Below are 26013 nucleotides of genomic sequence, written 5' to 3'. Positions count from 1 at the left end.
TTTACATCAGGGAGAGGGTATAATGTATGAATTGGTGGTGATCATTTATAAACCCCACGGTTCATTCACCAGAGGGGAGCTCTTCCATGGTGAATCTCAGTATGCAGCTAAAGTTTGCAGTGACATCCTTTCTGAAGATGTATAGCTGCCTCTTCGGGAGCACTGTGCTCCGGTTTGCACCGGGACACCTACATCCTCCCACAGGCATCATGACTGCGGGATTCACTGAGGCTTAAATTGTCTCTAAGGTGTAAATTATGAGATTAAGGTCCTCCTTGGACTGTAAAAGCTGCATTAAGGGAATTAAACGTAATTCCAAGTCAGAAAACAACAATTCTCTGCAGGGGAACAATTTTCTCATAGGACACCCAGGTGCCAGCTTCACAGCTCTGGAGATGGGGAGGTGACATCTGGACCATGATGGGACCACTCACGTATGGGACAGCCCATGATACGCAGAACCTGGCCAGCTTCCATCAAATGTGGAGCATTTCACTGTTTCCTATTTGCATCTCCCAGGTGCCATTGGCTCTAGGGAAAGCTGAAGAGCCCCGTGGGACACCCCACCATCACAATGGAGCTTGCAGCTGCAGGTAACACACTGGGGCAGCTTCTTTCCACACTGAGGAGAAAATGAAGCAATAGGGAAACACCCTACAAATATCCAGGCTGTTGTAAAGCACAGCTGGTGCCTCCTAACTCCCTCAGCTCCTGGTTGAGAAATACTTTCCTAATGACCCCAACTGGACGCGTCAAGCAGATGAGGGAAGTTCCTGTATTGCTGCAACACCCCTCCTTCCCATGGGAAAACACCCAGGGATAATGCAGCTCCCATACAGGCCCTGCTCAGGGCTCAGGGAAGGTGCCCAAAGGCTGCCCAGGCTCCAGGGGTATGGAGAGATTTAGACCTTATCAAAATGTGTGGGAACTCGATGGTAACACATCTCTGAGCTCACAAACGCTTCCCAGCTGGTCCCCTCCTTCTGTAACTATTGCAAGGATCTGGAGCACAGCCAGCTGGCTCTGCCCTGGTCTTGATAAGGCAAAGCAGGCACTGCCTGGCAAGGAAATACATTCTTCTGTTCCTCTGAGCGTGTTGGCAGTAGTGATAGCCTTGGGATCTCACTGAATTATAGCTCCCTGATAGAAAAGTGGAGAAAAAATCATCTTCCCCCTCTCTAGGGAGATGGGAAAAAGAATTCCCTTGTTCTTGTTGTTGCTCTTCTCATCCCCAAAACCTCACCCATCAATCCAGGAAATTTTCTTGGTTTAATCCTGTTTTTCTCATCCCAAACCCTCTCCCATCATCCAGGAAGCCAGCACATGGCAAAGGTGAGTCCTCCTGGGTCTCTGTGCTGTATGAGGTAGTGCAGCCTCTCTCATACAGGAGGGCATGGCTCTCCCATACAGTTGATTGAGCAACAGGCTCTTGCTGACTCTTTCCTTGTTTAACTTCCTCCTCTTGGCCAAAAGCTGCTACTTGTGGAAACACGTGTATCCCAGTGTGTGTACACAACCAGGGAACAGGATCCAGAATGTCTGCAGTGTGGGCTCATTCACATCTACCTCCCTCCTGGCCTCACACAGGCATGAGGACTGCTGAAGTGAGGGGCTCAGCAAAAACACTGAGACAAACGGGACCTAAATAGGAGAAATTTGGGTTGAGGAGCATGTAACACACCATAAGAATCAATGCATTGTGGTTTATTACCCAGCAGCTCCAGAGAAGCCGTAGTTTGGGCTCAGGACCTGTCATCTTTCTGTCCATTCAGCCCTATAACGTGAAATTACATTTTAACACCAATGAAACTGAATAAAGGCAGAAAGGAAATGTAGTTGTTGTGGCTATTTGCCACGCGTTCTGAAGAATTGCTGAACAGACTGAAGTTTCATTTTCTTGGTGCTTTGGGGAAAGCTTGTTAGGCAATCCAATGGAAAATTCATGTATTTTGCTGTCTTGTGGTTCAAAAAAATGGTGGGAATAAACTGAATCAAGATTACATTGTAAAGAAAATAACACAGCACTTTCATGGCATTTCCTATTTAATTGGATGAAAAAGTTGCAGCATCAGACTCTAGCTCTAAGTAGGTTATGTGGGAAACCTTTTGTTTTTCTTTCAAATAGCAAATGTGTGTTATGAAAACACATACGGTACAGCAGCCGTGACTGAGATTGTGTGAGCCCAAAAGGGCTGCTTTCAGTTCAAAACTCACAGCTCCTTTACCTGCTTCCCTAGCCATAACCAGGGCTGGCCACACTTTCGTTCCTCTTGTGCCACCTTGAGGGAACAAACCTCTGGTGCATGGGTAGAATTTAATGCTTGCTGCTACCCAAAAATCCCAATATTCTGCTTTCAGGTGGGCTTTTTTCCCCAGGCCTCTGAGCAGAACATCCACTGCCCTGGTTATAGAAACAAAGAGCAAAGATCTGGGCCATGGTTCCTTTCTCTCTTGTCAATGCTACTGACACAGGGTCAACAAAAGCCTTAGGTCTGTCCCTCAGTGTGTCACCAGGAAGAAAGGGGGGATTTAGTTTAACCTCTTGGTTTCTGGCTTTCTGAGAGACTCACCTGGTGGTGCAGCTCAGGCTGGGTGAAATGAGCCCCAGCATCCACATCTCTGCCTTGGAAACTGACCTTTTGGAACCTCGGAAAAGGTCTTTTTTGTTTTGCACAGCTTCTGCCTTGGTTCTTGCTACTGTGTCCTCATAGAAAAGTAATGAGGAGAAAGTAAGGGGAAGAAACAGGACTTACCTTTGTAGACTCATCAGCAAAAGTGTCCTTTTCATTTATCTTTAAATGATGACAAATGATGCTGTAAATCCTTTTGCCTTAGACAGACAATTGTTGCTCACCCCACACTGCCTCCAGAGAAAGATCCAGCCTGTGTAGACAAAGTAAGGTGGGACACAACCCCTGTATGAACAAATCCCTGCCATGCAATGGGCAAAGAGAAACTGTCAGTCTCCAAAGGTTCTCCATAGGTTTCTTCAGTGCTTACAAAACAAGGGAAGATCTTCCTGAAGTCAATCAAAATGCTTCCGGACCATAAAACTCAAGGGAACTCTGAACTAAACAGGTCAAAATTAGAGTAATTTATTATTATTATTCTCATATTTACAACTTGATTGCTGACCTGCTGGGGTTTTAATACGGACCTCTGGCTCCTTGGAGGTCTCTTATGATGTTTGTCCTCCTGTTGACTCCAGCTGCTGGTTTCAGGGGTGCACCAATGGCACTTCAGTGCCATCTGCAGATGATGTCTTAGGTTACACAGTGTTCTTTCCATGGAGACCATAAGCCTATTACACCAACAGCAGTTATACTGGCATGCATTAACATGGAAACAAGTTGAGATCCAAGTATAATTTTGTGTTCACCAAATAGATTCTTCTCTTGCAAGCCAAGGTACCTAATCTTGCTTATTCTTACCTTACAGCAGGAGGCATGAGTTAAGCACACACACCCTTGACCTCCCCATCCTAACAGTCCATATGACCATTGTCATGAGGAGTTTGAGTGATCCCAAGGCTAACTTAACTGACAGACTGAAGAGCTGCCCTGACACCTAGTGCTAGCCAGTGCCTTCTCACAACCCATAGAAAACCTTTCCAGAGCAATGAAACCCATAGCTATTCCCTCCTTGGCTCCATCACAGGCAGTTTCACTCTCTGTTGTCAACGTAGGGCAAAAGAGAAGCAACGCAAACTCATGCCCACTCCTGATGAGCAGGTAGAGCAAGACCAGTGTGGGTGGAGCTGGTGGGATGATGAAATCTTGTTTGATCCTGGTAAAACAGTGCTCAGCAACCCAAACACTCAGTACCAGGCTCCTCTTTCAGCTCTGGTTTCCTGCAGTGGGCAGCTTGATGACCTCTACTTGGTTTACCTACCCATCCTTGGAGCAGGCCTTGGCCTCCCATAAAACTGCCTGAGATGGCTGCTGAAAGGCACCCAGCAGTGAACAACAGCTCTGAATCAACAAGGAAAATGCCTGGTCAAATAAAACAGTCACCATCTGCTTAGGTCACCATCACTATCCTCTTTACACTACTGTCCATCAGCTTCAGCTTGGGCAGTAGAAATGAAGGCACCAAGGACTGAGTGTCTGGTGGCCTCTGGAAGGGGACACTGATGGTAGATGTGTTTTGAGAGCCTGTTACTTCCAGGTGACAAAATTACACTTTTCTCACTGTGCCTATTCTTCCTGAGCCATCCCAACAACTAACATTTGAAAGACTTGTCCTTTTTCCCCTAATTCAAAGCCATGTTAAGAACAGACAAGTGAAACAAGGCAGAGTTCAAAAATATACTGGTCACTTTTTATTGAGCACCGAAATGGCAGAACCTGCACATGTGTAAGCACCAGGACACAAACCGGGAAGGGTCTGCTGCAAGGCAGAGCAGCTCCCCTGGCAGTGGCCAAGGATCCGGAAGGCCATGAGCATTAGTAGCACACAGTGATACACATAAAGTTTGTTATAGCACCCAACGTGACTTAAAGTGTACATGGAAACATTAAGAACAACCTACAGCAGTGATTTCCTACTGTGCTCCGCAGGACTGTTGCTAAACCATTTGTCTTTGGAGAGAAGACAAGCTGAGGACAACTTATTTGGTCTGTGTTTTCATTTCAGCATCCAATGGATGCCAGTGTTGAAAACGCAGAACTTGGGCAAGTTTTTTCTGTGGCTCTTGTTTCTGAGTTTGACAATGAATAACTTGAAAAGAATTAACTTGAAACAAGCCCCAGCCGTTCTAGCACCATGAGGAAGGGTGATGTCCCTGATAACACCCAGTAAACTGAATTTAAACAACAAAGTATTAATTTGTCAATTTTAATTTTTTAAAATTCCTTTTGCAAGTAGAAAATATCCTTTATATCCTCACCATCCCATCCAGCAAGGTGGTCAGGTGTGTGCTCTTGTGGCTACAAAAAAGCAGCCACTGAAGTGAGTGTGTACACTCAAATAAAGCATATTTTTGGATGCTTTGCAAGATTAGGTTGAGATCTGAAGTTTTGATCTTGCAAATTTTTTAATGCTTAAACTTACTAATGCTTAAGTTTTTCACCTACATCGTAGCTTTTTAGGCACTGAATTCTTAATTTTAAAGTAGAACTATTTGGTATTCGCTCTTTGGGTCTTAGCAGTAACCATCGAAGGGCTTTGCTCACTTAATCAGAACTTGATTTCTCTGCAAAAAGTAATGCTGAAAACAATCTGTTTCACTGAGCAGCATGTAGGAGTGAGGCTGCATTAGGACTTTTGCTATGAGCTGTGTTGCTTTAAGTTGTCAAGTAAGGTCAGTGGCAAAGCGGCAGGTTTTTGGCCCAAACTGAGACTGGAACTATAAGATATGGATGGACTCCTGCACCTCAACAGAAGATATCATTGTATGAAGCTGCATATGATAAAATCATAGAAATACATCTTTCTGCAAACATGGTGTTGCATTTAATACCTAGAACTTGGAGCAAAAGCTCAAAGAAGTGAATGGAGTTCAACAAACCAAGATATTTAGGAAAATCTGGAGCCCTTCATCTGTTCCTTTGCTCTATAAAGCATCAGGGAGTGTGTGTGCTTATGGCTGATAGAAAACAGAAGAGCAGTTTGGCATCTTTCATCTCTCCAGCTGCAAATGTCGCAGAAGAAGCATCAAGTGTTTTATAGGTGGTTTAGCTTTGGCTTAAGCTATTTGGTGAGTGTAAAAAAGAATCCCCTAGTTTGTGGGTGGCAGCAGGCACTTGTATTTGTGAATTGGGTATTTATATCTACCACTACTACTCTGCATATTAAAATGCTAATTTTATGCATGCATACAGGGACATGTACTAAATAAGGGAGCAAACACGGCTTCTTTTGCCTAGCAATTCTGACAGATTTGTTGAAATTAAATGCAAGTGTCCCTTTGGGAGTGCCACTGGAAAGGAAAACAGCCATAGAAGATGTGTTTTCCACTTTATAATGCTAAAAGAAGCTGTGAGGCCTAATACAAATAACTTGGCCTTAAGGATTTATGGAAGTTGACATAAAGGTACAGGACTTCTAAAGAGCAGCTGCCCATCTGCCAGACAATCCTTTTAATTACACAAACTTATCCTCAATTTGCCTTTTTAATATATGCATCAAATAATCCAGACTTCTGCCTTTTTGCTGAGGTTATGCGGGTACAAAAGAGCAGATGTGCACTTTGTGAGTATTAACTGTGCTGGCTGAAAACTTAAAAAGGCTGGCACATATGTGTGTCTTCTTAGACATTGTAGGGAGAAATCTATTCCATCATTAGCTCTCGATCTGCAGCTCACCAGACTGAGAAGCTAAAGGAAAGTAACTAAATATACATTTATAAAACCGGTTTTGCTCCTAACCCAGAGTTCTTCCAATTCTTAAGACTTCAGGTTTAGGCTTGTGGTTTGGGTGTCAAACCTGGTAAGCCTTGGGTGGAAAAGAAGAAACCTGCAGGTTTCTTCAGACTTTAAGCTTACGAAAAGGCTTAGCTGTTCAAGATAGGCAGACACTGGATTGGATCCAGAGATCCCCTTTGGTCTTACAGTCTTGCCTATTATAATGCAGTTGAGATATGATATTTAGGTACAATTCTGACGTCACTTCATTTTATAATCCTGAGTTATGTTTGTGGTAGTGAAATCTGAATCGGTCACATAACACATACGTAAAGGGCAGGCTCTCTTCCAGCAGCCTGACAATGGCACTGTGGTTTATAGGGATCCACTCGGAGGTATTTGCATTTCATTGGTAGAAGGGCAGCTCATAAACAGTGTGGTTTCTTTCAGAGGATCACATTTCTCCCCCTTCTGGTAGGCTTAAAATCTAGATTCACTGTGCTCCTTGGAGAGTGAAGCCTTTTATCATGGATGAGCAGGGATCAGGGTAATACTGGAGACGTGGTCATGGAGATTTGGGACCAGAGTTCTTCCAAAACCTAGAAAACTGTTGGGTAAAGCATTCCTTGACAGCTGCTAAACAGAGCGGTCCAGCTGGATGAAAATCAAACAAAACAAAAAGAGGAATTAAAATATTTATCCTTCCTGAGATGCTTGCACAGAACTTGTCCTTATGTAGCTGTGCAATCCCAACAGTCAGCCTGACGTAGGTACGTAAAAGACACACTGAGCTGCTTTGTTTCCATAGCTGTCAGTTAAGCTCAAGTTAGTTTTAAAGTGTTGAGTAAACTACCGTGGGACTGAACCTTTGGTCTAATAAACATTTTCATTCTTACCTAATTCAAAGCCTGATAAAATGACTGGAGCTTTTTCAGTTGGCTTCGCTCTGGCCGGATACATGTACACTTACTCACATGAGTGGGTCACACTGCTCAGAGCAACCGTTCACACACGTAAAGTTATCCCACAAAATCACCCACCTGCCTAAGTATTTTAAGACTGACCTTTGTTGCAATCAGTCCAAAATAGCTTTTTAATTTGTCTTGCAGGAGCAGTTAGACCTACATTAGAAGAAGCTCCCTAAACAGAAAGGTTAAAATCTTAAGGTAGACAAAGTTTTGCAGCATCCTGAAAATCACTTCATTCTCTAAACACCCTCAAGGTTCTTCAAAGGAATCAGGTGCATCTTGTGAAGTTAGAGTAAAAAAGAGTGACGGAAAGCAGTATTTGGGAAAGACATTAGCTTCTCATGGAATGTTTTGGAGACCTCAATCTCCGACGCTGCAGGTTCTCAAGATACTTCTACAGCAAGGTCTGTTTGTCAGCATAGGTGTTTCATGAAGCTCAAAGTATGCATCTGTATGCAGTTTTAAGGTGCTGTCCTTATAGTGGCATTTTGAAGAGATGTAATTTCACCCTCAAACAACCTCTTCTTTAAATAATTGTATGCTAACCACCAACTATTTTCACCCAGCTTTCCCTTTATTCACAGGACACTTACCCTGGCACACCTTTGATTAGCCTAAATGCTTCTGCTGGTTTTTCACATAGCTGACCACATTGTTGGAACTGCTCCCTGTAAACCAAATATCCGCAAAGTTAGATTTCATGCTGTTCCGTGGCAAAGTTTTTCTCAAGATTACCTAAGCAGTACAGTTTTACTGGTCTCATCATTTAGCAGTTCTCTGGGAGAGCAGTGATAGCCCACTGGACAGAGGAAAGGAAATCCTGTCATAGCTTTATGAGCTAAGCTGGACAAATTTGGCTGTTTGTAAACCTTATTATGTCAAAGATGTTGTCTAGTTATATCTGAGTAGTACTTCCAATCTGATCTGACTTTCCCCCTCTATATCCAAGAGTTAGCAGAAAACATGAGCTTTGAAGCCATGAGGAAAAGGTTTTCTGGAAGGTCCTCCTGCTTTATTTGAGTCACATGCTGATCAGTTTGTGCAAGAGCACAAATACCACTGTGGTTATAGATAACAACAAGGGGCTGATTCTCTGGGCTCTGGTCATCTCTTATCACATACCACAGTACAAGCTCTTGGCAAAAGACCCTGCATTGACAGAGTTCTGAGTTCATCTGCAAGGGCCCCTGGGCCAGGAGCAAAGCTCAAGTATACTTAAAAATAACAAAAGGGTATTGGGTTGGGTGTTTTTCACCCCTTGGGCAGGAACCCCTGGCAAAACCCTGCACCATTTAACACATGGAGATATTGATTATCAAGAGTCCGCAGGCACGGCATTGCGGATCTTAAAATGAGATCTTTTGACCAAGGCGTAGAGATTTCACGCTACAGAATCACTTTTTCCTATGTACAAACCTTAATTTCATAAGCAGCAAGTTAATTGTAAGCAATACAATAACTATAAAGCTTAATAACAACGAGCACTTCATGCCAGCAGCTTACCAAAGTATTCTTTGTAATACTTATGCCTCAGGTTGCGTCCATCTGAAAAAGAAGGTATGTAATGAGAACACATACAGTGAGCTTTCATTCTTTGTGTTAAACTCCAGCTTTCTGTGTACAGCACAGAGAAATTATAGGTATAGAAATAGCAACCTCACAAACAGGAAAATAAAAAAATCTGTGTAGCTGAAGTGGTGTAAGCTGTTATAAGCCTGTTATAAAACAGGTTATTGAACTATGTGGTATGCAATTCACCTTCCCTGAGAGTGGTTAACTGCTGGCCATGAGCATGTTATGTTCTTTTCAGTAGCTATGAATGAAGGAATCACAGATTTTCTCAAATGAAAGCAATTTAGGTAAAATTTCAGACCATCTATTAGTGATTTACATAATTCAAGACGCAGCTAAGTTTTTCTGTTTACCATTTAAACAATCATTTAAGCTGTTAGAAACACCTTATGTCTAAGAGCCACATAGTCATGCATTACATTAATATATGGATGCTATTAAAAGTAAGTTATAAAAGAGTAACATAGATGATCAATAAGTCCTGCAGAAAATCTTAATCTTTTATGGATGCAGTTCAGAGATCTGTTTTGACGTTTCAGTGACTGATGTCTCTACACCAAGATCATTTGTAGACCAGTACAGATGTACATATCTCACTATTCAATGCACCCGCTGGCTCTGGAGGAGATCTAGTGGTACATCTGCTCTCATGTTTTCTGGGCAGTGAAAGCCCATTGTCCCTTACTGGTGTTTGCATGACAGAAACAGAAAGGAAGGGACATTTCCAGAACTGACCTGGATTTCCTCGGAGCTTAATGCACTGTCCCCTGTTAGGGATTCCTTCAGCCACGTTCCCAGGGTTGATGATATGGCATTCATAGCCAGTGGGGCAATGCAGAGGCTCATCTCCATCCTCAGTGGTACTGCAGGCCTCAGCTGCAAAAGAAGTCTGCAGGTCATAAATCATGTCTTCGACACCCACAGGTAACCCCAAATCTGACAGCATGGCCACCTTCATCTGTATCTCCTCCCAGACAGGATCTCTGACTACTTCCATGCAAGGGTACCAAGGAGCTAACACCTTCAAAGAAGCCTGGCATGGCTGGTGATGCAGTTCACACCTTACATAAAAACCTGAGGTGTCTACATTGGTATGGGGAGTGCAGGTCAATCTGATTACATACAAGGACACTCTCCCCATAGCCTGTTGTGCGTGGTGTACAAGTGCTGGAGAGTGATGAAGATGCTCCATGCCCACCGTGTTTGCACTGATGGTCCCTCCATGCTGCTATTCCTTTCAACAGCCATAAGTCTGTTCCTCCAGTATTTCAGGCTGAGTGAGAAACCAGGGAAACATGACCAGGAAGCTGATGGTTTGCTGCTTTGTTCTTCATTCCACACCCATTAAATTGTTGATGAATTTCAACCTCAGGTGTGACTCACTATGGAGTAAGGCAGTGCCACCCTGTGCTCATTTTGGCTGCGATGGAGTTAATTTTCTTCATAGTAGCTGGCATGGGGCTGTGTTTTGGGTTTGTGCTGGAAACAGTGCTGATAGGACAGGGATGTTTTAGTTACTGCTGAGCAGTGCTTACACAGTCTTTTCTGCTCCTCACACCATCAGCAAGCAGGCTGTGGGTGCACAAGGGGTTGGAGGGGGCACATCTGGGAGAGCTTACCCCAGCTGACTCAGGGGTTATCCCATGCCCTATGGCATCATGCTCAGCATAGAAAGCTGGGGGATAAAGAAGGAAGGGGGGACATTCAGAGTGATGGTGTTTGTCTTCCCAAGTCACCATGAGGTGTGATGGAGCCCTGCTCTCCTGGGCATTGCTGAACACTAGCCTGATGATTGGAAGAGGTGAATTGATTCCTTGCCTTGCTTTGCCTCTGTGTGCATCTCTTGCTTTACCCATTAAACTGCCTTTGTCTCAACCCAGCCAACATCATCTCACTCTTACTCTTCCAATTCTCTCCCCTATCTCACTGGGGGGAGTGAACGATCAGCTCTATGGGGCTGAGTTCTGGCTGGGATTAAACCATGACACCCTCCCTGTTACAAACAGAGGCTTTAACTGCCTTGACCCTGGATATTCAGCTAGTGCAGGGCAGAACAAGAAAGCAAAGCAGGACTCACAGGCGGTGTTTGTGTCCATTAAATGTACAGACTATGCAGGGACACTCCACCCTTTCATTTGCCAGGATTTTAATTCCAAGGACTTCTGCTGTAATTCTCATGCCATGACTGATGGTTCTTATTGCAATAATTACTCCCCCAAGCTGAGATGAAGGTGTTCAAGATAAGAACAAATAATATAAGCGTGACAAGATGAATGAGGAGGAACCTATTTGATCTTATTTCTAGCAGTGCAAATCCAGTGAGCTGGAGGCAGAATTTTCTCTTGAAGAACTAGGAGTTTCCACAATAGATGAGAGTCAAGGCTCAGCAAGTCTGATACCATCTGTATAAGACCAAAGAGGATAATTTATTGGCATCACTTGTGTGTCTGACTAAAGCTGATCAAAAGCTGGAACAGCCTTTCCATGAAGAAATTAAAAACCTTAGGAATGCACACATGCATCTGGCAATGTCTTGTAGAAGAAAACTTCTCTTCCCACCTCCCTACTCCCTCCTTGTTTCAATTTGGGGTATAGGAAAAAAGAATTAAAAGGCCTTTCCCTATGGAATTATCCCAATCTCATCATCAGTCTTCAAGCTTAGATGCTCCCAGCAACATGGCAGATTGGCATAACTCTGTAGCAGTTTGCCAGGGCTCTTGTTCAAAGCAGCCTTCAGACCCGAGAGCCTTAGCCCCAGCCCAAGGCATCTGTGTGAGGATCTACTCTGGATTAAATGATATCCCAGTCCAAATCCACCCACAGTCTATCAGGGGGCAGGCAGAAAATATGTGTATGCTGACAAAACATTTTTTCTTAGAAAAAGATATATTTCCACTTATTTCAAGAATGGATACAACTGATTTATTCCACCAGAAACCAGCCCCCAGCACCACACAGTGCTATTCCTATGGAAACTCCAAACAAATGCAAGCAGCCCAACATCCCTGCAAATCCTGTGTATGATGGGTGTATTATTTAGTGACTATAAATACCGATATCTCAGAGAAGACAGTGGAAGATGCTGTACCTTGTAAGACTTCCTCTGGGCCATCCAAAAGCCACCCATTTCCACCCAGCCAGCGAGGTTTGGGCTGAACCAACCAGTCTAAGACTGTAAAAGGCAGAAACAAGAAACCACAGAGTTGAGGTGGAGTAGCCACAGACCACACAGCAATGGAGAAGTCACAGATTTCCTCTAACAGTCAGTGATGATGTTGACAGGCTCCTGAAGGATGGATTTGAGTTTTCAGCAAGATACTTATATTCATTCTCTTGTTGTCCCAATGGTAACAGAACCATGGAAGAGGAGAAGCATTCAGGGCCACAGGAACCTGGTGTCATAAAAGCCACAGCAGCTATTGTTTCCCATCATCCATTCCCATGGCACGGATCAGATGAGATGGCTGCTTTGCTTCTAATTCAGACTGGGATTCCTTCTCTTCCTGAACACATAATCCCAGGAAAAGAACTGTCATCTGCAGTTTGCACTGGTAGAAATTTTTGCATAATTGCTTTGAGCAATCATCCCAGGAAATAGAAGTGTGGAACTGAAGCTTTATCCTCAACTCATACTCAAACTATGCCTCCCACCCAAGACCCAACGCGCATGGTGATGACTGCCACTATTCCACATGCTTCTCTCTATCTCTGGTCCCTGGGGCCACCCTACCTGGTGGTGGCTGTACAGACTCCAGGCAGGCATAGATGCACCCGTTGTAGCAGCAGCGCTTGTGCCTCTCACACTCGGAGTCGGAGCGGCAGCTTGGCACCTCGCAGGCTCGCTCAGGCAAGGTCTGGGGCGGAGGGGGGCACCGGTCATTCTTCTGGTAGTGGGAACTGTGAGAATGAAGAGGGTACTCATAATCCTTGCAAAGAGAAGAAAAGGAAACAAAGGTTTGGCATGAGGTGAGTACCAAATATCCCATCAGCTGAAACACAGAAAGGATTTTCAGAGTGGGTTTCAGGTATTCATGAGGAAGAACGAACCGTTCAGCTCCCTGAATACGGCACACTGAAGAGCTGTATGATCACCTTACAGCACTGTTTTGGAAACCCAAACACCAAATTAATGTGTGGAACTCATTTTATAATTAAGGTTATTGTAACGGCAATAAGGAGGTAGAAAATATTTCTTCAAAGTCTTTTATGTTTGCTTGGGAAACAGAGGGAAATATTCCCTGCATCCTCATGATGAGCATGCCATAATACTTATATAGTAACGCAGTGGAAGTGTTGACACCGTATTGGTTTGATGTTACATCCCCAGATGGGATGTGGAACTAATGTCCCACGTAGCACCTGTCTCCTCAATAGGCTCCTTCTGCCTTTATCACCTTATTTTGGACCAGAATTCACAGGGGAGCTGTAATTCAAGCTTGCCCAGCGCAAGGTGCTTGGTTGTTAAATCAGAGACCATTGCTAAAACATGCAATGATCTGAGTGAAATATGTGTGGGTGATGTCAGTTTAATCCCCAAGAAAATGAAGCTGTGTTTGACTACAGCAGAAAGGAGACCAGCTGCTCATTGCACACCAAAAGGACAAGGGAGATTTAAAGTGGATTAACAGGCAGAGGATTTTACCAGAAATAAGAGGCAGCATTCAGATATTATTCACACATTTAGCAAGAAGCCAACTCCCTCCAACAGAGAGGTGAATCACCCAAGCCCACTCCGTTCTCACCTATGGCAACTACTCACCTCTGGCCTTGGGCTCAGCTCCCCAGAGCAGCATAAAGTACTCAGATAGGGCAATCAGTTTGCAGATTTATTACCAGACATTAATAAGCTTTAATCAAATAAAACCACAGATTCCGGATTTGCACTTTTAACACAGTGTCTAGCCAAAGGCATGAGGTGAGTGATGCCATGCATTTGCTAGCAGGCTGTTGAGTTTAACAGTCCTGTATATACTTGATTCCATCACTGTTATGTTGAGAAATCAGTGACAAACAACTGCGGTTGTTATTCCAAGAAACTACATGGTGCAACTGTCCCTGAGGGGGTCTCTATAAAATTTCACCATCAGGCTATGGAGACATTTGGGGTGCTACTAATACCCCTCTTTATTTACATGCTGCTACATCCTTGGTGTTGAAACCTCCCAGCTGCTTCTGTGGAACATGTGTGCCTTTGCAAAACAGTGTGTGCACACATGAACCGGGCGAAAAATGTCCTAGGAGAGGCCCCAAGAGGTCCTTTGCCCTGGGTACTGACCGCTGGCCTCTGCTGCTACACATGACCAAGCAGCAATCAATCATCCTTTAACGGAGAAAACAGCATCATCTTCACTCCCTTGGGATAATTTGTGATGTAGAGGATGAAGGCAACCCCAAGGGACACCAAAGAAGTAACGGTGCTTATTGGTTGTGGTACTGATGTGAGACATTTTACTTCCATATCGTACATAGTATAGAATTGTATTGATAAGGCAGTGGGTTTTAACACAAAGTTGACCTATGGTTTTGAGCCATAGTGAGGGGGAAATGGGAAGCAGAAAGTTTGTCCACTGCCTGGCTCCACAGTGCTTGTCAGCCAGTGGAGAAATATAAAGACAGGATGATCAGAAGTTTTAACTTCTGTTACAAGGTGTATGTTAAAGAAAATCCATACCCTGCTTATAGCTCTAACTGGTTAAAGAATGTGTGAGTGTGTGTGTCTGTGTCTGAGACAGAAAACTCCTAATATTTCTACAAATGACAGCTGTCTGCCCTGTTCCCAGTATCAATAAACAATTTTATTCACTTTTTCCTTAGTTGTTTCCATTAATCAAACAAAAAACTGACCAAAAACCCTTCTGTGAGGTTGTTTTTCCATGAATTGATAGGCTTTTTGAACCACAAAATAGGTTTGAAAGGAAACAATTTCCTAATTGTGATATTTTCAATGCTGAAGTGTAAAACAAGGTGTGAGTGATCCCATCATCCCATTCCTTAAAAGCTGACAACACTCCAGCTTTGAAATAACATGCTTTTGAACTGAAGGTGTTGCAAGTTCAACTTTTTTTTTTTGCTGTTGGATTTTAAATAAAGTGCTTGGACCATGTATAATCTGGGGGTATAAGTATTTAACAGTAAATCTAAGCAGTTTCAAGCACTTAACATGTCTCTGTTGGAAGAAGTGTTCATCCGTGGAAGGTCACAGTTTATTTTCTGTTATGTGAAATGTCAGCTGCAGGCTGAAATATGAGCAAATAATACAGGCGAATAGTGGATACATGGAAAAAAACCCCCAAACCCCAAACAATTACTGCAGTTGCTTCACAGATGATTCAGAAACCAAGAAGCCAAAACTGCAATGAACAGTTGGCTCAGTAATGAGATTTCCGTTGGGAAAAATCTAACATTTTTAGCCAAATAATTTTGTACCTCATGACTTCCCTGCCCATTTTCTCTGTTCACCTTTTGCTCTGAACTTATTTCTTTCAAAAGCTCACTGTCAAAAAACCCGTGACCAGGCACATTTGATCTAATAAAACCATTGCCACTGGTTTGTCAATGCATAAACCATCCCAGTGGGAAGCAGAATTCCCTCATTCCCAAAATAACCTGGTTATGGATGTCTCCAGGTATGGGTTACAAGGTCTTTTTAAAAGCTCTCCCAGGATTTATAGTTTGGCTCTGGGCATGGCTCAGCATTATTATCTTTATAGGCTGCTACTGTGTCCAGATTTCTTCCTTTATAATTCAATGCAGGAGGCAAATTGGTGTTTCCCAATGAGACTTATTAAATAATATTAATGACTGTATCTGTCTTAGAGAAACCCAGAAACAAAGTAAGGCAGAAAGCTGAGAGTTCAGCTCAGGAACCCTGGAAGTCGGGAAAGAATACAAGGAAAAACCTGAATGCAATCACTTACTCTCAACCCTATTTTCTATAGTAACCATGGGCTGCGGTCTGCCACCAAAAAAATCCCAAATCTGTTCTATTATTTGTGCCTGAAACTGAACTCAGAGCTTGTGTTAAAGCACAATTCTCTGCCAAGTCATATTCTGCGTGGCCTGAATATCGCGAGGTTTATTCCCAGCCTCCAGTCACCAGCGCTGCCCCAGCAGGTATTTCCAAACACTGGCCATAAACCACCTTTTCTCTGAACAACACAGTCAGGAGTAATATAGAGCCCTCCAATATTTCTGTCAAAGACCTGGAAAAACATAGATCATCCGTGTTCAAAGTTGCAAATATCAAACTGAAGGAGGGTTAAATAGGACAAGGCCAAAACAATAGGAATAATATTCTGCTGTTGACTCTGGATTAGTAATTCTGGTTCTGGTGTAGGCAGTACTGGAAGATAGTCCCAAAATTAGGGTGCACTCAAAGAAGATGCATAATGGCAATTAAAGGGGTGGAAAGCAGGGAACGCAGAGCAAGAACTTTATGCAGGTTTCAAAGGGGAGGCTGAGGGCTGCTCTGCTCTTATGTTACTCTGAGGCATAAGCGGGACAGAAATCTCATGGGAGGTGTGAAAATCTGGTGGATGAAGAGGATATCTCAGTGTTGGTTAATGACAGTGAGCTGGAGGGTAAATAAACTGCTGGAAGAACATTACAGCAGCTGTGAGGAATTCTTCATTTCTGGAAATCTTTAAAAGAAGGCTGGTTTTCTTTCTCAAACGTTTGGTGCAGTTGACACTGAATTAGAATCAAGACTGCCCCAGGTTTTCCCAATAGATATGTAGGTGTCTTGATAATGAATTGAAGCCCTTGCTCAGGTAATTCCCTCCTTCTGCCTTTTGGGAACCATCCACAGGCTATGCAGTGGCTGCAGAACACCAGCTACAAATCACTGCTCTAGACAAGTGTCCCTCTGGCTGTAAAATACATGGATTTGCTAATAGCTGGAAGCCCAGCTCCTCCATCCCATTGTGACTGCCAGATTTTCCTCCTCACTGCGTTCCCTCTCCTCTTTCTCCCTTCAGTGCTCCCACTTGACCCCTCCTTGCCAGCCAACACCCTTTCTCAGACACCTGAATGAACAACTCCTGGCCAGACCTCAAGCCAGCTCCTCATCAACGCTTGCTCAGCATTCTGTGGCCAGCAGTTTGGTGGATGCATTGCTCCTGCTGCAGACCCAGATGTCTCGGACTCATACAACATAAGTCTCAGTCAGATCCTCACCCATCACCACCTCCTCTCTCTATGGACCTTACCCATGTCCTGGGGATCCCACAGCAATGTCTATGGCCCATCTCCTGTATGGCTGCATAGTGCCGTAAGCACCTCCATCTGTTATCCCTCTATCCAAGTGACTCACAAATCAGCTGTTCCACCCACAGATTTTGATTTTCAAACTGGAGGGAACACAGCATTTGGTAGAAAAGAAAGCTTCTTTCTGAGAAATAGGAGGGGCTGCTAGAACAGACTTTGGCGGGTAAAAGGATGGAGTGCAGACGTCTTCCTCCTTGCAAGGCTTTGAGAAGAAATAAGCAAAGTATGTTCTATTTTCCCAAGATAAGATGTTTCTATCAATACAAACAATTCTAGCTGAGCTTGCCATGTCAGTAGCACCTGGATTTATGGCTGCCAGAAAAAACAGACCTTTGAAGAACTGCAGATTGAAAGAGGAGGATATATCCTCAGGGGAGCAGGCTCTGTGCCTCTGCAGAGGATATTATCTGAAGATCAACATGTAAATTCCTGTTCTGCCCCAGTCCTATCTCTCTGGGTCATTTACTTCATACCTACTATTAAATTTGAGCTTCGCATTGAAGTGTGACAGAACAACATAGTAATAAATACACTTTCCAGTGACTGATTTTGAGGGAAACACAGCTTTTCATGTCACCATTTTCCAGTTAAAATATAAACCAGAGAATACTTTGTCCCAAGGGGGGATACAATGAAGAAAACGTCTTGTTGTCAAATATTGGGGTGCCTTCCAATATTAGCATAATGTCTTCTGCAAAATTTCAAGGAGACGAGCAGAGCAGTTCATTCAGCACAGGCAAAAGGCCTGTGTCACCCTTCTGAGTCAGCAATCACACCAACCCAATGTAGCTGTCCCCAAACATCACTCTAGATGGCATGGGCAAAAACAGGGATCCTTTTTAGATTAAAGCTTTTCTAAGTGGCTGCAGAAAGCAGGTGGAAGAATCCCATGTGACACCAAGGACTTCCAGCACATGCAATGGATGGAAGATGATATCAGACCTGAGAATGAGAAGACAGACTGGCTGGGGTTTCCACCTAAGGGACTACAGGGGCAGAAGCTGGTTTCTAAAGGGACTTTAATGATAAAAGTTTTGAATTAACATTTTTCTTTCTAAACAGCAGGCGTGAAAGTCAAACTACCAAATTGTTTTCCTTTTTTGTTGTTTTCCAATTTCCTCCATGTCCATTTCTAAGTCTTTTGGCTCAAACACACCAGGACAAGACACAGCACCATCGTTTTCTCTGCTCACAGTAACTCTTCCCTGTTTTAAGAACCGATGCAGGTTTGGAAGCAGTGGCTGTGTTCAGCACCACCAGTCTGCCAAAAGCGGGCAGGGATGTGGGGAGCAGAGGGGAGCTCTCCTCCTAAAGAACACCCCAGGAGACTGGATTTCTCTGATCAAATCCTTACACCCATTAAGGTGACCAGCACGTTACTCTGACACTGTACATACACCTGGAGGTCTCTCTGCTGCAGTGATTTACAAAACCCTAGGCAATGCCACCATCCCTTTAGGACCCATTAACACTAGAAGTTGGTGACATTTACCCCAAATTACCCCAGAAGGCAGAGGAGGAATGGGGCAGGGACCCCTCCTCCCTGCTCTAAGCAATAAATCACAGTATCTTCTATCATTAACTCTATCCCCAGCCATGCAGGTTTTTCATTCCCTTTCTCCCCATTCACACTTCACTTGCTGTCCCATGATGTCCATAGGAACAGCAGTGACAGCTGCCGTACCAATGTCTTCTCGCTGTCCCAAGCATGCTTTACACATATTCCCACTGCAGCAGCTAGGTGGCAAAAGTTTAGCAGAGCCTAGGAAACTTATTGTAATCCTTTTATAAAGACACAGCCGCGGATCCAAATAGTTCTTATTCTAAAATAATACATGGAAAGAAAACTCCCTTTTCACGGTGAGCGCACCCAGCTCCCCCCAGATCACCCCACCACAGTGTACTCACATCGTATTTCTCTGTCATTTTCAGATGCAGAGCACGCTTCCAGAGATTCCTTGCACAGCCCAAGTCTGGCAGCAAAACTAAGACACATAAGGCTGCCGTGAGGATCTTTGTACAGAAACGCATCTCTGACAGCAGCCTGGAATCCATTTTCCCAAGGAGAGATCAAGTAAGCAGCCTGGCTTTTGGGATCCAGGCGATCAGAGCCTTCGTGAGGATAGGGAGGGATACAGGGAGGGAGGGAGAGTGAGGGCTGACCGCTGCTGAGAGCTGCTTTTCCCTGCGCAGCTTCTGGGAAGGGAAAGGGGAAGGGAAAAAAAAAAACCACCCAAGCCCACAAGCCAGGAGCTGCTGTTGAACTTCTTTAGTCCAAGTTAGCTCAGGTTCTCGGCTCGCATGTCCGCACCAAGCACGTGCCCTCCTACAGTGATAGATGGGAAGGTTATTTGTGAAGATTATTTTTAGACCTTTGTTCCCAACATCTGGCATCCTCAGAGAGCCCCATTCAGAGCCAGGGCGTGGGATCAGATGACAGCTGCCGCAGGGGGAAATAAAGGTCTTGGAGGGGTGGGCTCGGCAGCTTTGAGCAAACAGCTCACCCAAACTTACCGAGCCTCCCTGCTTTCCCTTTGTGTGCTTCCCACTGTGCCCCGAGCTGTGCCTTGGGATTGTGCTTTGACAAAGTGATAATTTCATGTAAAGATTGCTTGAAGGAAGTGATTTAAAGACATGATAAAAGAGCAGGGGCTTTAATTAAACCAAACTGGAGTTAGCTTTCTGCAAATGATTTCGAAGAAGGGGAAGACGTGGCCATTGGGGAAAAGAAATCCATACGCATGGGTGGGGAGTAGGGAAGGAAGGTGATTTAGAAATGACATGACCAAATGGAAGGAAGGGGACATGAGTCAGGCTGTGCCTGACAATGGGAGAGACGGAGAGACTGGATATGAGGTATTAGACACCTGCATGGACATTCAGACACCCAAGTGGCTGAAGGATAAGAAAGGACTTATGAAATCAGGCTGAAAGAATCCCAGCATCCTGCCTGGGACAGAGGCAGAGGCAGGGGACAACGTATGAGGATAGGGCAACTGTTACATACACATGAGTACAGACACATACATTTGTGTATATATGTGCATATATGTATATATATGTATGTATACATGTGTATATATACATATATATGTATGCATACACTCTCACAGCCTTCAGTAATGTTCAGGGCTTGGAGAGCCAAATATGGGAGCCACTTATTTTATAATCTTCCATGAATTTCTCCTCCAGCAGCACCAGCCTCCACCTGGAATGAAGAAAGAAATAGAACCACAAAGCTAGTCGAGATAAGAGCACTAAGCCTTGCTTGCCTTCAGTTTACCCTGACCTCAACCCCACTCCATAGCCTGGGTACAGAAGAGAGAAGGCTGGATGCACTGAATTTCTTTTATATCTGCTATAAAATGGGTCTGCACAGGAGTGACAAAGCCTGTGAGCAAATGCAAAGAAACCTTCCTATTCTTCCTTATACCTGAAAGCTGTAGTACTTGGACCCACATCTAAGTATCAATAGCTGCATGTAGGTGGTAGCCATAGGACTCCATCTCCACGCTTTCCAGAATGCGATAGTGGGAATCAGAAGAAAAGTGAGGTATGGGTTATAAAAGCTCTGTATTTAATGGAATATATTTGATTTTTTAGACATAAGGGAGTTACAGTGTTTTTAGCAGTAACTGCTTTGGGGTAGTTTTGTCCGTATCTCTACTGCTGTAGAAAGCTTCCTAGCAACAACACCTGTTCAGTTCATGCCAGGGAATTTAGCTGGTAAGAAAAGCCAGGAGGAAAGCAGAGAAAGAAGGATGGGGAAAGAGAATGAAGTGTTAAACCGGGGAAGGTCACCTCCCTCACAGCTGCAGCAACAGGAGGTCCTCCTGGGACCAGCAGAGCAAGCTGCGTTGCTTGCATGGAGTTCATGGTCTCCCAAAGGAGCCCTGGGGGGCAAGTGTCATAGAGGGGATCTCTGTGGAGATGCAATGACTGTATGTTGCTTTGAGTTTGTATAAACTTCATCACTGCTTGGTCCATAGGTTGCTCCTGCAATAACATGACAGGTGTGAGCAGCATTCTGGGGGCTGACAGGATCTGGGGGGAGCCCATGGCACAATTGTTTCAGGCATGGATGGGGCTGGAGAACCTTTAATGGCACAGAGGCTTCATCAGCCTCCACCAGCCTTCTGAGAAGGCCCTCTCATCAGAAAGCATGCCTCTAGGTCCCTGTCACTTGCATTGCACCATCCTGCTGGTTCTCCTCTCTCCCAGAGCTGTAGTCATTTAAAACAGTATTTATCCCTGTTTTCCTTTAAACAGGTCATGTCCCTCTGGCTGTCTTCTCTTCTGCATTCAATAAGGACAACTGTGAACAACTCCTGTCCACAGGTCAGTCTACTGCTACGCAAAGTGACTCCCTAATGACTCAAGTGTTACCTTGAGGTGAAGACAGTACCTACAGGTCACCATCATCCCCACCAAATGTCATCTGAAATCAGCAGTTGTTTAGTCTGAGAGACTTTAGTGCACTCAGCTACAAGAGGCTCCTTGCTCCCTCCACAGAGCAGTTCGTGTCTCACCAAGTTCACTTCTGAATGGCCCATTCAGAAAAAAAAGGGGAGAATAAAAGAGAAGCAGCTTTGACTTTCTGAGGAATTCCATGTTTAACAAAGCATTTCTCAGCAGGTTAATGGCTGCAACTATTAGTATAAAGAAGTCTTAGCAGCTTGTGAAGTAATTATAAGAATCAGGCACTAATCCTTAGGAAACAATAATCAGAAATTTAATAATTAGGCAATAATTAGAAATTTAAAGTTTACTGCTAAACAGATTTCTGAGTTGCGTTACTCTAAGTGCTAGTGTTTGATAATGTATGATGTTTTTAAAACTATTGCTACTAAAAGGGAAAGAGAAAATAGACTGTCATTTTCTTTTTAACTACATGTTATCTACATGCTACACTTGGGCCACAGTCCTTTACTCTTGGTGATACTTACTCCCTCTGGTGATACTTACATCCATATAAGGTTGCTGTATGGCTGTGCTACGCAAAGTGGAGTAAATAATGCTGGCATAAGATGTCCTTGTATTATTAAAATGTCTTGGTTAAATTTGGCTCCTGCCTGTCTGAAATCTTGGCCATTCAGCAGGCAGGCAGTTAGACTGACAGCTAGAGAAAAGAGATAAGATTAGTAATGTATATAACTATATCTTGTCTCTAAATTGGAGAGACATCAATCTGATGGATGGACCACTCAGTGGATAAAGAACTGGCTGGATGGCCACACGCAAAGAGTTGTGGTCAATGGCCCAGTGTCCGGCTGGAGACCAGTAACGAGTGGTGTCCTTCAGGGATCGGTGCTGGGACCGGTCTTGTTCAACATCTTCATTGCTGCCATGGACAGTGGGATTGAGTGCGCCCTCAGCAAGTTTGCCGATGACACCAAGCTGTGTGGTTCGGTTGATACCCTGGAGGGAAGGAATGCCATCCAGAGGGATCTGGACACGCTTGTGAGGTGGGCTGATGTCAACCTCATGAAGTTTAACCATGCCAAGTGCAAGGTCCTACACCTGGGTCGGAGCAATCCCAGGCACAGCTACAGGTTGGGCAGAGAAGAGATTCAGAGCAGCCCTGTGGAGAAGGACTTGGGGGTGTTGGTTGATGAGAAAATGAACATGAGCCGGCTTCAGTGTGCGCTTGCAGCCCAGAAAGCAACCATATCCTGGGCTGCATCAAAAGGTGCGTGACCAGCAGGTCGAAGGAGGTGATCCTGCCCCTCTACTCTGCCCTCGTGAGACCTCACCTGGAGCATTGTGTGCAGTTCTGGTGTCCTCAGCATAAGAAGGACATGGAACTGTTGGAACAAGTCCAGAGGAGGCCACGAGGATGATCAGGGGACTGGAGCACCTCCCGTATGAAGACAGGCTGAGAAAGTTGGGGCTGTTCATCCTGGAGAAGAGAAGGCTGCATGGAGACCTCATAGCAACCTTCCAGTATCTGAAGGGGGCCTATAGGGATGCTGGAGAGGGACTCTTCATTAGGGACTGTAGTGATAGGACAAGGGGTAACGGGTTAAAACTTAAACAGGGGAAGTTTAGATTGGATATAAGGAGGAAATTCTTTACTGTGAGGGTGGTGAGGCACTGGAATGGGTTGCCCAGGGAGGTTGTGAATGCTCCATCCCTGGTGGTGTTCAAGGCCAGGTTGAACAGAACCTTGGGTGAGATGGTTTAGTGTGAGGTGTTCCTGCCCATGGCAGGGTGTTTGGAACTAGATGATCTTAAGGTCCTTTCCAACCCTAACTATTCTATGATTCTATGATTCTATATCCACATGAGCAATGAGCTCAGGGAAAGCATTAAGGTGAAAAGAGCACATCCGGCCACATGTAAATGTGTGTGAACCTGTGCACAAATTTTCTACTACTGAAAGTTTACAGTGGTCTTGGTTGTGTCATTCATAATAAATTGTTTTTTTTCCATATGCTTGTCCAGGGAATAGCAGAATATCACCAAGTCAAGATTTTTCTGCTTCAAGATTTGTGGTGAGGCTTCTTGCTACATATTCCCACTGCCTTCAAGGAAGTTAAATGAGATCGTTCATACATCATCACTAAACAGTCATCTCCTGTGCACAAATCCGCATGAATTCCCATTCCACAAATGGTTTCAATAAGGCAGATTCTGCAGTAACATAAATTGCTGTCAGACGATGCTTGGAGGACATGGCCAAGACTTGAGCATCTCCCCAGGACCTGTAAAACATTCAGCACCATTTGTTACAGTGGGGACGATGTATCCGAATAAAACGACAGGCATTTTATCAGGCTGGGAGAATAAAATCACTTCAGGAACCAGGGTTTGTGCTGCCTGATTAGAATGAATTAAATAATGGTTTGTAAAAGCGTTCTCAGGCAGGTTATGAGTGAAAGTCACAGGGTGTTTGTGCAGCCAAGGGAGAATGTCTTTCTCCAGCCAAGAAAACAAGTGAGGTAGGTCAGTCTAAGCCAAGACTTCCCTTTTCCCAGAGGAAAGATCTGACTTTTAAGGAAAGATTATGTCAAAGAGAAAGTTTCCTAAGAGCACACAGCTCCAGCAGCACGAGGTGACTCATTTTAGCTTGATATAATCACAGTACCTTCATGCCAGAGGTGGCTGCAAATCCTTATCCGTGGCACTTACAGGCCTGCTGTTTCCTCACCGGTTCTGGATAGGCTCTGTTGCCAAGAGCAAAGGGCACTGATTTCCGGGGGGTTAGGCAGGTTAGAGGTTGTTGTTATAACCTGATCTGATGGGGAGGTGAGGTTGCAGCTGCTCTGGCTCCCCCATTCCCTACACAGCCGGGTGCGCATCCTGATGGATGTACCATTTGGAACAGGGTTTATGTGGCCTGGGGGAGACCTGCAGGTGTGTGCTGGGATCAGCAAAGGGTGATAGAGCCCTTTGCTGGGCTTCTTATGGGTCAGACACATCAGGAGAATAACTCCACTGATCACAAAGAAACAAGTTAATGCTCCTCCCTGCTACTTCGACTGCCTTGTGAAGGCTCACCCTCGTGGTTTACTAGTCAGACTTTCACTCAGTTTTAGGAAATCAGCAAAACCAAGTAAATCCAGAGCTGTTTTGTTGTGAATATAAGAACAGAAAAGCAATAGTCCTGATTCAGCTTCCCTGGTTCAGCTAAATTTGACATGTGAAGTTCAAGGAAACCCATAGGAAGTGCTGGGCTCCTCAGCTGTGATAGATGGCATCACTTTCATCTGTATGGTCACCCCTCCAACCTGTGCTTTCTGCAAGATGTCCTAAAGCAGCAATATTATAATTATTATGTTATTTTTCTTGCCTATGAGCCCAGCCAGTGAGTTTGCTCACTGCATGGGCTAGCAGGAAAAGGAGTCCCTTATGTGTGCCCACCCAGGTGGGTGAATGCAATAATCCACAAATAGGAGAAACTGTAGCATCTCTTGAGGGGAGACACTGAATGCAGATGACACCATTCCTCACCCAGAGGGTTATTTTATGGACAGCTCTACAGAAAGACACCAAATCTGGGTTTTCAGTATGATTCACTCCTTCTCTGGGCAGGAAAAGCTGGTTATTGTGTCTGTGCCAGATGTTTGCTACCAGTGAACTCCACTGGGAATTTATGGGATGAAATAAAAGATCAAAAGCCATTCAAAACACAGACAGGTGATTCCCTTTAAGCATCTGGCCTCAAGCACTCACAAAGCCTGGCAGAGGTTAAGTGGCCCCTGACCGTTTGGAAAACCATATAAAGAGGAACATAAAGTGTCTTTACTTGCAAGTAAGTTCACTGCATATGAGATATAAATTAAGCAGATGAATGTTATTAGAGAGGCACTCTCATGAGTGCTGCATCCCTCTAACAGAATTAGCAGGAAGGCTTCAAATACATGATCAAAACATCATATTAATTATGGGGCAGAAAGGTAATTGTCTGGGAGAGGCTCATGTCAGGGTGCAGCATGTGGCCGTGCATCTGCTGTGATGCAGCCGTGCCTCTGCTGTGATGCTGCGTGCCCTGGGGAGCCCACTGTGAATCCCAAACACTCCTCAGGGTGGGACCAGAGCTGTGGTTCTTGCCCACACACTCCCTGTGCCAGTTCCCACTGGGGCATTGTTGTCCCAGAGCCTTTTGTCTCCAAAAGATGCCTCTGTGAGCAGTTGGAGTCCCCACAGCTAGGCAGAGGAGGAGGTCAGAGGGGCTGGGGGGGAAATAGGAACTCTTTCCCTCTAATGACAATGGGGATTGATTCATGTTTTGGATGGGAGGGACATACCATGCAGCTCTCACACTGCAAGTGCTGAGAGAAGCCGAGTCACGGGCTGGAAACCTCCAAGGAATGTCCTGGAGAACAGATTTCACCCTAAAATGAAAGGCATGCAGTGTTAGT

The 26013-nt window shown here is 44.5% G+C and overlaps 1 protein-coding gene and 2 long non-coding RNA genes across 4 annotated transcripts; 1 reads left to right on the top strand and 2 right to left on the bottom strand.

Moving 5' to 3' along the window:
- Nucleotides 1-1255: 1255 nt before the first annotated feature.
- On the bottom strand, nucleotides 1256-2966 carry LOC134163478 (uncharacterized). The gene is made up of 2 exons (XR_009964747.1): nucleotides 2567-2966; nucleotides 1256-1476 (listed from the first exon to the last, which is right to left on the bottom strand). It is a non-coding gene; the product is annotated as an uncharacterized LOC134163478 (long non-coding RNA).
- A 149-nt stretch (nucleotides 2967-3115) lies between these two features.
- WFDC1 (WAP four-disulfide core domain 1) lies at nucleotides 3116-20112 on the bottom strand. Of its 2 annotated transcripts, none has more exons than XM_062618331.1 (7): nucleotides 19058-20112; nucleotides 12615-12810; nucleotides 11973-12056; nucleotides 9620-9760; nucleotides 8816-8857; nucleotides 7906-7980; nucleotides 3116-3249 (listed from the first exon to the last, which is right to left on the bottom strand). In XM_062618331.1, exons 1-6 carry the CDS (start codon nucleotides 19202-19204, stop codon nucleotides 7922-7924), a joined length of 669 nt encoding a protein of 222 aa, XP_062474315.1. In that variant the 5' UTR covers nucleotides 19205-20112; the 3' UTR covers nucleotides 3116-3249; nucleotides 7906-7921. The 2 variants fall into 2 exon arrangements, with proteins under 2 accessions (XP_062474315.1, XP_062474314.1); XM_062618330.1 differs by lacking the exon at nucleotides 3116-3249 and adding an exon at nucleotides 4299-6998 and having other exon boundaries at nucleotides 19058-20109.
- A 788-nt stretch (nucleotides 20113-20900) lies between these two features.
- LOC134163398 (uncharacterized) lies at nucleotides 20901-23956 on the top strand. The gene is made up of 2 exons (XR_009964723.1): nucleotides 20901-21487; nucleotides 23594-23956. It is a non-coding gene; the product is annotated as an uncharacterized LOC134163398 (long non-coding RNA).
- Nucleotides 23957-26013: the final 2057 nt, after the last annotated feature.

This window comes from Pezoporus occidentalis, unplaced genomic scaffold (assembly GCF_034315485.1).
Source record: "Pezoporus occidentalis ecotype Australia unplaced genomic scaffold, CSIRO_AGI_Poc_V1 ctg20, whole genome shotgun sequence".
NCBI lineage: Eukaryota > Metazoa > Chordata > Aves > Psittaciformes > Psittacidae > Pezoporus > Pezoporus occidentalis.
The sequence above is the reverse complement of the archived record's forward strand: the minus strand, read 5'-3'. Positions and strand labels throughout refer to the sequence as shown.

Bases quoted from the DNA above. Each gene is read 5' to 3' on its own strand.
- WFDC1 (XM_062618331.1), bottom strand. From the start codon at position 19,204: ATGGATTCCAGGCTGCTGTCAGAGATGCGTTTCTGTACAAAGATCCTC. The intron at 12,057-12,614 runs GTAGGGTGGCCC...TGCCTTTTACAG, and splicing joins GTCTGTACAGCCACCACCAG to TCTTAGACTGGTTGGTTCAG. The intron at 9,761-11,972 runs GTACAGCATCTT...CTTCTTTTGCAG, and splicing joins CCCAGAGGAAGTCTTACAAG to CTGAGGCCTGCAGTACCACT.